At 45.4% G+C, this 10,543-nt stretch overlaps 1 protein-coding gene across 1 annotated transcript in view; it reads left to right on the top strand.

Annotated features, from left to right (window-relative positions):
- The first annotated feature begins 3,070 nt into the window (after positions 1-3,070).
- epha2b (eph receptor A2 b) overlaps positions 3,071-10,543 on the top strand; it is a 30,401-nt gene continuing 22,928 nt past the window's right edge. The window contains exons 1-3 of the mRNA XM_080444404.1: positions 3,071-3,288; positions 4,243-4,325; positions 6,271-6,928. Coding sequence (XP_080300530.1) covers positions 3,207-3,288; positions 4,243-4,325; positions 6,271-6,928 — 823 coding nt within the window. The 5' untranslated portion in view covers positions 3,071-3,206. The remainder of the gene's footprint in view (positions 3,289-4,242; positions 4,326-6,270; positions 6,929-10,543) is intronic.

Below are 10,543 nucleotides of genomic sequence, written 5' to 3'. Positions count from 1 at the left end.
GTGCCTGTAAGACATGGCTTGCAGATATAGCAGTAAATCTGTCAAGGCACATGGAAGAACTTCCCCATGCCAGAACCACATTGCTGTGTAGATCAACAGGATCAGGTGTTGGGGATAATTTGAAGGGGATGGAAGCACCGGGCTTTATGGGTAATCAGACTAACAGATGAGCCTATATCCTGTTCTCACATATGGCCCAGGCCACACTTGTCGCTATATGCATGCGCGCTGTGTGTGTGTGTGTGTGTGTGCACGCGCTGACTGTGCTCCCATGTGTACTCGAGTGAGTGAAAGAGCGAGGGCCTTGTTGAGTTTGCATGTACATGTGCGTGTCAGTCTTTCTATGTACATGTGCAAGGCATGTGACAGTGTGTGTGTGCACGTATTAGGCGTGCGTGGGCATGCCTCTGCGCACACAAGTGCATGTGTGTTCGCATGCATTCATGCATGCACATGGGGTAGGATTTGAAACAATGGGCCTGCTGTTTGCCTCTCTCCACCGCTGCTGTAGTTGCCTTTACACCTGTGCTTGGCAGCCCTCCCAACCGAGCCCCCCCTCCTAAACACACAGCCCCCCCATCCGCCCAGGTCTCGGTTTACATCCTGCATTAGCTTTTAGTACTGCACTACAAAGAACAATGCATATTCAACAAGGCTTTCCAGCTCAGATAATACATATACGACGACCCCGCAGGCATCCCTCATTTTAGAATCACAAAAAAAAAGAGTCCCATATTAAAGTTGCAATCCTTAAGTATTATTTCCTAGCTTGGATTCAAATCCAGGTCTCCCGCACGGGAGACCAAACATCTACCGCTCATCCAAGCAGGAATTTCCCAGGGAATTGGCCAGGGAAGATCTGAGGGGTTTCTGAGCTGGCAAGCAGAGCTAAGTCAACCAGTAAAGGAGCATGATTTACTTGACTCCAAAATCTAAAATCTTCAATGGAAGAATAGAGAGATCACCCCCCTACCATTGCATATGTACTAGTTATATTGTATTAATATACTCTACCATACAGATTGGTATAAGTTCCGGACTGCAACTTTAAATTTGAGGAGGTAGCCCAAGATGGGCTACCGTTGGGTGACGTCTCTTTCTGTCTCCCTCTATTATTGTCTTGAAACGCCTCCTTTCTTTCTTTTATCCTTTGTTTCTCTTGTTCCCGGCCTTTCCTTCTTTCCTTGTTCTCCCTCCCTCTGCCCTCTTTCTCACTCTTTTCAGTATTTTCCTGTCTCGTCAAACACTGGGTCCGTAAATGGGTGTCCCCGCGGTCCTCCTTTGGACGTGGGGAGAGCCAGAGGCGCAAGAAGAGGGTGCAGGGTCTTGCGCGTGAAGTGAGAGCACGGCTGGGGGGATTTAGGGGTTCAAAAGCCTGCTGAGACCCAAGGCATTTTCCCTGGTGTGAGGGGCTTTGTGAAACTAAAGCCTCAAGGCTGTGAGAAGGCATAGGGAGGGAGGGGGGATTGAGAGATTGAGGGAGGGAGGGAGGGAGGGAGGGAGGGCCGGGCAGGGAAGTGGGTGGAGGGGTTGGGACGAGGCATCTGACAGGAACAGGACAATCCCATTTTTCCCGCGGTGCCGGCATCACAGGTGTGTGAGCCTGTGTGTGTGTGTGCATATTTGTGTGTGTTGGTGAGGGTGAGGCCCATGCCAAATCAATGACACACTGTATTGTAATCGCCTATTGTGGCGACAAGGCTGGCGCTCAAAGGTAAACACTTACTCAGAAGAAAAAAAACTCTTATAGTAAAGGACCAGGTACCGTACAACCCTCTGGCTGCAGCATTCAGCTATTTTCAAAGAATGGGGGGATTTATTTAGAGAGCAAGACATAAAATAAAGCTCCCTTTATCGTTCTCACAGGCATTGCTCAAGGTTTTGCCATAGTTACAGAATTACAGTGGGCAACAAACAATGAGAGTAAGTCAGATAAAGCTTGACACCAGAATTCCACTGAGCACTAGTTGCTAGGTAAGGGACTTTTCGCAATTCCCCATATTCGTTCTAACTGAAGCATAGCTACCCCTCTCCCTCTCTCTCACACTCCCTAATGCCCCCTGAGAATAAAGACAAGATTAAACTTTTTTTTTTCTTTCACTGATAATTTGACCGCTTTTTATCTAATGTCTTGGCGGGGAGCAACATATTTGGAATGCTTTCTATGATTTCTGACAGGATATTTAGTAGGCCAGCTGTACTTTTTAATTCAGCTATTCAGAGCTGCTATTATGCTTATATGAATACATTTCTCTCTGCCTGTCATGTTGATTGTAACTCTGTATGTTGGGGACTCTACAACAAAGGGGCATAATTTGAGGGGGGCTCCTGCCCCCGTTCCCCCCTCCTCAGCCCCATTCAAAACGGCAAACAATTCCAAATCAATATCTCCATGCAAGCAAGTCTAGTGTTTTTCTTGGCTGGCCTAGGCCTACTTCATAACTAGGTAAGTAACAGTAACAGACAGTGGTTCCCAAGTGGGGTCTGGGGACCCCCAGGGGTCTGTGAGGGGGTTCCAGGGGGTTCCCAGCAAAATCAGTTAATATAGCATCAAAATCGGTTTGACCATTTTAACCCTATACATTTGCTATTTGAAAATAGCCAAAGCTCACAATCTGCTTTTTAAAATGTTATTTGCAAAAAATGTGGAATATTTTAAAAATGTTTTAACAACATAAATATTGTAGGCTACAGTAGGCCTATGGGTGTCCCTGGCAAAAAAATATTTTCAGATGTGGGTCCGCGGCCAAATAGGCTACAATTTGGGGGTCCTCCCCAATTAAATTTGAGAACCTGGGCTATAAAGCCAGATTTAGTCCAGTTCGACTGTGTCGTGATCCGACGCGTTGTTGCACTGTTGTGAGCAAGATCTGTTTGGCAACTTTTTTGGCAAGCGTGGATCGACGCCCCTGTGCGATGGAGTATAAAATTAAAGTTAATCTGTAACCAGCGCTAGTCCCATATGTGCCACACCCCCCACCCCTGGCCCGGCCCAAGCCTGCATGGCCTCCACACACACACATTCCACCGGGCGGAGTCCGTGACGTCCCCCATCATTTGTGAATGAGCTTCCAATTCAGACGCACTCACTCACCGACCGTTCAGTTCAGCGTCTCGACCCATGCAGCAGGGCCAGCGTCCCTGTCCCAGCACAGCCCGGTCCACCATCTAAAAGTTAAAGGGGGAGAAAAAGAAAGTTGGACAAGATGTATTTCTGTGGAGTCGGACGATTATTTTTTTCATATGTATTTATTAACGGTATATTTATTACGTTGCAATCAACAGAAGGTGAGTGATCTTCACTTTTCCTCCAAAGTTGTGTTAACTTTTCCCAGTTAAGTTAATGTGTGTGTGTGTGTGTGTGTGTGTGTGTGTGTGTGTTGCTCCTATCACGCGTGCCATGTGAGGATAACTAGAGGAAGTATTATTTAGCTACCTGGAATGTTCTGTCTACTTAGTTTCACTATTACATTTGTATTTCTTGTTTGTATACTTGTATACATATCTACGTAACACTTTAGATTATTTGTCGAATAGGAATAATCAAATCCCGATTTGTACCCACCCGATCACAGAGCCCATGTATGCCCATATTCTCGGATGTTTTATTGCTGATTTGATATTTTACATTACCCTACAATCATAAGGTGTGTCGGTGAAATGACACCTTAGTAACTTTAACACGGGCACGTGAACAGACTGAACACTCGTCTCGTTGAAAAACACGAGGAACTTTGGAGAAGTCAGGGAATGTTGTTGAAATGTAGGCTAGTTGGTGTTAATTAATGACATATTACTAACGTTGGAGAGAAGTCAAACCCCATCATATTAATTGTATAGACACTTAATAGTATATAAATCCATTAACCCGTCAGTCGGCCACTTAGCGTCCTTCATCCACCTCGTGGAATAAATAACCTATTTCATTTTCACTTGTATAGTTAAGCAGGTGATACTACAACACGAATAGTTCCATTTTATATTCTGTTTGATAACATGTGCTATCTAGATCGCATATCGGACATGGGTTTCTTGATTAAAAAGAAGTAAAGGTTTTTCCACTTCAGTTCCCTTCGAGGAAAAGTGCGATGCATTGTAGCCTGCTTATCAAATATATATTCAAACATTTAAAACTGTCTATCATAAAGGTTATATCGGGCTAGCTAGCACATCGATATTTGTCTTTCCGCACGGACGTTTTTATTTGTTATTGATTGAAATATATGTGCTTTTTATCTGCAGAGGTGTTGTTGGATATGAAGGCAGCAGGGAGTGAACTGGGCTGGTTAACATGGCCCTCCCTCGAACAGGGAGAGAAACAAGGGGTAAGTAGCCTACTGTATTAAATCCCAGTGGTTCTCTACCTTTTCAGACCGTGACCCCCCAATATAATCATATTTGAACTGGGGACCCCCCCCCCCCCCCACACACACACACACACACACACACACATCCTGACAAGCACTTGGAACTGTAGGAATTGAGGCATTACATTTTGTTTGACTCAGTTCCACAGATAACTATTGTGAAAATAGTAGATTTACAAGCTCTTATGAGCTTGCCGATTTTATTTTTATTTGCCTCTTTCTTATATTATTTGACACATTTTCAGGTATTAAAAAGGTATTAAACGTTCTTAAATTGTCACTTCACTGTCATCTGGGGACCCCCCAAAATCATGTGGGGCCCCTGCTGGGGGTCCCGACCCACAGGTTGAGAACCACTGTATTATATCCCACCAGGAGCCACATTTATACTTGGGGAATTTGCCTAGAAATACTTGCATGCATCACAGACATCACAAAAAGCATGATCATAACTTAACTGTTCTCCTCCACTGCATTCGTGTCTCAAATATGTGCCCATGTGACCGTTGTGTGGTTTAGCTGTTCATCCTCCCCTCATCATTGTCAGATTGTCAGGTATCTTTGGAAGTTTGGTACTGAAAGCCTAATGACTGGTTGAGCATGACTGTGGGAAGGGGTCGGGGAATAATTGATCAGGGGGGTTGTGTTGACTGCAGAGCATGTTTGGGCTGCACCAAGGCACAGACACAGAGAATGGCTGCTCTGCTGTATACAGAGAATACTTGTGGCTTCTTGTGGTTGCAAGGCTTCAGCTCCAGAATTGTATGTTAGAGTGCAATTAAGTTTTAAAGTTTGCAGCATGTGGTGCCTCTTAGGGGGGAGGGGTTGTAGATACAGCCAATCAGTCCAACCTATCTTTTCCTTACCAGGGGAAAAATGTCTATCTTTAGAGCTGCATCATTACATCCAATTGCTATGGTCATTTTGTGAAAGTATGCACACTTGGTTCAAATTCATGGTTCCATATTGTAGGCTAAATGGCCAGGCATTCAGTCTCACGCAAATTTGTTTTATGTGTATTGGCTCATTGGAGCATGCTGCTGAATTAAAAGGCATGTTTGGGCATGCTTGCAATTTTGACACAGTCAACACTGAGTCCTGACTTTCTGGAAGATAATGTGTGACTCACCTTCACTGCTGTGCACAATAGTTTTAGTCTGAATCATTGTTGGTGAGATTTCTAGTTTTATTACACAGTTAGCCATGTTATAACCCTTTATGATGATTATCATTTTAGCTCATTTTTGCTCATTTTAAATACCCCTTATATTTAAAAAAAGTTCAGTAGCAGTTTTATAGAGGCGTTGGTTCTCCTGTTACACATCAAGTTTATATGCTGTGCCACACAGTCAGCCAACAAAGCACATTCCTTTAATTAATAGCATAGTGGCAACATGCAGAGAGAAAACCACAGGCCCTGCCCCTGTGGGGCCAAATGCTTTTCTGCAACCAATTTTACGTGAAAGCATGCTGGTAGAATTTTGTATCAAAAATGCCTGTGGCAGCATTTAGTTTATGTACAGCAACATTGTTCAGACAAGATGCCAGCAATGCCGATGACATGTGAAACCGTGAAAGAACACAGAATTAGATTCACTCGGCATCTCTTCAATGTCAGACATATTTTGTCATACAAAGGCATTTCTCCTACCCCTTATTATCAAGAATATACTGTATAATGGAAGCTCAGAAATTATGTTTCAAAAAGCCTTCTTGAGAAATAAGGCCTTTTAACCCCATACACAATGTTTTCAGTTTCAGGTTCAAAGTACATGTTTCTAGCATGGACCCCTATACCTACAGTATAGTTCCGGTTCAGCCCATTACACTTAGGGGTTCCCCAAGGATCAGTGTGTGTGTCTCTAACCTTTTCCTCTTGTATGTGCGTTTGATTTGTTTTCAGTGGGAGGTGGTCCAGAAGACCATGAACGGCTCCCAGTTCTACTCATACTCTGTTTGCAATGTTGGGGAACGTGAGCAGGACAACTGGCTCCGCACCACCTTCATACAGCGGCGCCCAACGGCCTCCCGCGTCTTTGTGGAGCTCCAGTTCATCGTACGTGACTGCAATTCATTTGATGGTGCCTCGCTCACCTGCAAGGAAACCTTCAACCTCTTTGCCTCAGAGTCGGATGCTGACGTCGGCACTACCTTTCGCAAGGGCCAGTTCAGGAAAGTCGCCACCATCGCACCTGACGAGATCACCAGCAAGAGCGAGTTGCACATCAACACAGAGACTCGTGTGGTGGAGAGCCTGTCAAGGAAAGGCTTCTACTTGGCCTTCCAAGATATCGGTGCCTGCATGGCTCTTCTCTCCGTCAGGGTGTACTACAAAATCTGCCCAGCCACAGTAAAGAGCCTTGCGGCTTTCCCCGAGACAGTGGCAGGGGGCGAGAAATCCGAGAATCAAGCGCTTAGGGAGGTGAATGGGGTGTGCATCGATAACGCTGTCAGCGAGGAGCTGCCACGCATCTACTGCACCGTGGACGGCGAGTGGGTGGTACCTGTCGGGCAGTGCCAATGCAAGGCCGGCTACGAAGCATCCGAGGACACCTGCAAAGGTAAGGTCGTTCTTTTGACGATTATCTGTCCTCAGGCATTTGAGCTTTCTGTCGGAAGCTTGGATGTAGTTTCCATGAGGTGTTTATTTTATTATTTTAAAGCAGCTTTTTGACATTACAATTTACAAATGGGCATTTAGCAGAAGTTAGTCACTGTTTATACTTTGTATGATAACCAGAGGTTGAACAAAAATGCATACCGGTATCCCATATTGTGGGAAGCGTTTGGTATTTATCATGGGCGTTATGTATCATCATTGTGTGCTGGAATTCTCCCTTTGGCTAATTCAACTCCTCAGTCATGGAAGGAATGCTCGCTTGTGCATGTCACGACATCAGCCCTGACCTTGAAACCGCCAGCTATCGGATCTGGGAACATGCTTCATGGCTGCAACTATGACTGACAAAATGCACATGTTGGATTTTCAGTTTCAACTTCAAATAATTTAACTAAAACAATAAATGTACGCATAGCGGTCCGGGCACCTAGGCTGACAGCGTGTCGCGGGCTCGAATCCCGATCCTTTGCTGCGTGTCCGTCTCTCTATCCCCATTTCCTGTCAATCTACTGTATACTATCAATAAAGGCAGAAAAAGCCCCCAAAATATCTTTAAAAAAAACAATAAATAAATAAACTAAACAAGGGTGCCTGCTGGATCAACCAGTTAGTGCTCTTTGGAGCAGCGAGGAGTAGGACGGGAGTTTGAATCTGACTGCCCTCTTGTCTTGCACGTGTCTCCTCTCTCTCTGCCCTTGGTTTCCTGTCTCTCTAAACTCTCCCATGAAATATATCATTAACCACTTAAACCCTATGTACTTCATTGACTGGGCCCCCTGCTCTATTCTTGGCCCCCTCCTTTCCCCCATGGCACCTAATATCTTCGCTGAAAATAGCCGATCTACAAGCTTGTAGATCGGCTATATATAAGCAAACATTGTCACAGTGTGATGCGTTGCGAGCTTGTAGATCTGCTATTTTGACTGAATGTTTGGCTATTAACGCTGAATGTTTGTCTATTATTATGACATTCCCAGAGAATAGATGCTAGGGTTCATGTGGTTAAAAAAGTAAACAAAACTGTTTATTTTAGAATATGTTTTGGCAGACTGACGCCTAGGTTTCACAACAGTGAATGGACCTATTGATAAGTACCGTAGTCTGTTGCACCAGGTAGATTTCAGTTCAATCATTCATTATCATCCTTTGTCTTATCTCCACTCAGATATGCTCTGTTGCCATAATTCAAGCACTTGACTTTGTAGTTGCGACACAACCCGTTTTATGTCCCAGGCAGACGAGGCCCTTTATTGTCGTCGGAAAGGGCTGTCAGAATTGACGTAATTGATCAAAGACCGGCCGAGGTCTCCGCGACTGTGATGGATTAGCATCTTCAAGGCAGATGAGAATGAGGGGAGGAGGCCCCCGGAAGAGGCCTCCGAGGCCGGGCGACTTTGTTCACCGCACGCATCAGAGAACCTGGTGGCCCTCCTCTTGTGACCGGGCATGTTCACTACACGTTCTCTCTCTCATATATGCTGACTTATTGAGCCTCTTTTGGTAGAGGCGTGCTTTGGTATTTGGGTGTATGGTGTGACTCCAGTGCATTTGTAGGTGAGCTCGCTGCGTGCCAGGGCCTGTCGAGATCTGCTGCTCCATGACAGAGTGCCTTGAGCTTCTCGCTTGCCTGAAGTCAAAAAAGTTTTGAGCACACACACACACACACACACACACACACACACACACACACACACACACACACACACACACACACACACATACACATACACACATACACACATACACACATACACACATACACACACAACACACACACACATTGCAGACTGTCACACACGACTGCAAGCAATAATCCTCACGATAATACATGCGTGCATCTGCACAGAGATGCATGCGTGTGCGCGCGCACACACACACTGTAGATGCAAATCCCCCTTTGCAACCCCTTCATAATAGATTCCCTGTTTCTCTCTCGTCGTTAACAGACAGCCACAATCGTGAGATTTAATGTAATGTACAAGTGGAACCAAACAGACCTGTAACTCTGAAAGTGTGCAAATGGAACCACATGGACCCTTCCTTCACGGGTCCATTTGGTTCCATTTGTGAACTTCCAGAGTTAAATGAACTCTCTGGATTGTACAGTGTATGTGTGATGAGCTCATATGTCATTTGCACCGTTTCAGCTAAGGGAGAGAGTGCCCAGGTAAGCTGATTAAAGGGGGAGAGGAGGCGCAGGAATGAAGGATAGGGAAATACCTATGCCGCGCGGCCTAGCGAACTGTTTGTGTTTGAATGAGGGGTATGATTAAAAAAGAGAAAGAGGTGAGGAATGGAATGCAAAGGCAGGAGAACAATGACGTTCTCTGTTCAGCCGCTGTCAGGCTGTAGGCACTGGCCTCATCCTCATCCTCCAGACCCTTGTACCAACACTACCGCCCCCAGTGCCCCACACACACATCACCACCACCACCACCACCTCCACCCCTTTCCCCTTCGGTTGGTACATTCCTGTTGGGTTTGCCGAGGAGGAACCTCCCCGGATTACTCCAGACCTGTGGAATTCCCAGGAGGAGAGCAGCCCCGGGTCAAGCCCTTTCAGGGGAAGGGGAAAAAGAAAAAAAACGCCTCCCTCACCTAGATGGAGTGGATGGGGAGGTCGCAGAGTGAACCCAGAGGTTCAGATGAAGACAGAGATAGATCACAGGTTTACAATGTAAGCCAGGCAGAGACGAATGAACGGCCCCTAATGGTTCTGAGTGGAAACCCCACTCAGGCACGTTCACTCTCATCGTTATCGTTGCTGTCTGGTAAAATGCAGCGGAAAAGCAATTTCAGCATTAATCTTTCTCACATTGAATGTTTTGGTGGCCATTTGCATGTTTGTCATGTGGAGCAGGGCCATTTTAAAACCTGTTAAAGCTGCAATCCATAACTTTTATGTCCCACCTGGGACCCCTATTTCGCCACATGAGAGACCAAAATTGTACCACTTATCCAAGAGGCAGTCCCCGATTGACATGGGGAGATATTGCGCCCATGAGCTTGAGGCAGTGCTACGTGCTACTATAGTAGGTGTCTTACCTGGGTAAAGAATTCTCAATGGAAGAGTAGAGAGTCCACCACCAACCACTGTAGATGCGCTTCTTGTATTGTATTATATGTAACATATTCTACCATACAGATTGGATAAAATAACATTTTATTCTTTCAAATAAGTTCAGGATTGCAGCTTTAAAAATCCTGTTGTCCAATGTCAGAATTATCTAAACAAACACAACCATGATGAACCACTCTGTTCCTTCAACAACAACAAAAAAAACATACTTTTTGCAGATGTGTTTAGTCTGTTTACCCACAGCACCAGCACTGTGTGCTTCCAGTTGGGACTCGCTGTGACACGGTCCTCCCCAGAAGCCTGTCACACCCTTCCTTACTCATAATCCACAGTGGCACAATGGAACGGCATACCTTATGTTACCTCACAATGGCTTCTCCATATAGGTATTGTGTACTGTACTGTACGTGTGTCTGGGCACACACCTCGCCAGCCACCGTAGAGCAGTGTGCAAATATGGCTTAAGCCCACTTCATG

The sequence above is a fragment of the Gymnoscopelus braueri genome, assembly GCF_963280865.1.
Source record: "Gymnoscopelus braueri genome assembly, chromosome: 12".
NCBI classification, from domain to species: Eukaryota; Metazoa; Chordata; class Actinopteri; order Myctophiformes; family Myctophidae; genus Gymnoscopelus; species Gymnoscopelus braueri.
The sequence above is the reverse complement of the archived record's forward strand: the minus strand, read 5'-3'. Positions and strand labels throughout refer to the sequence as shown.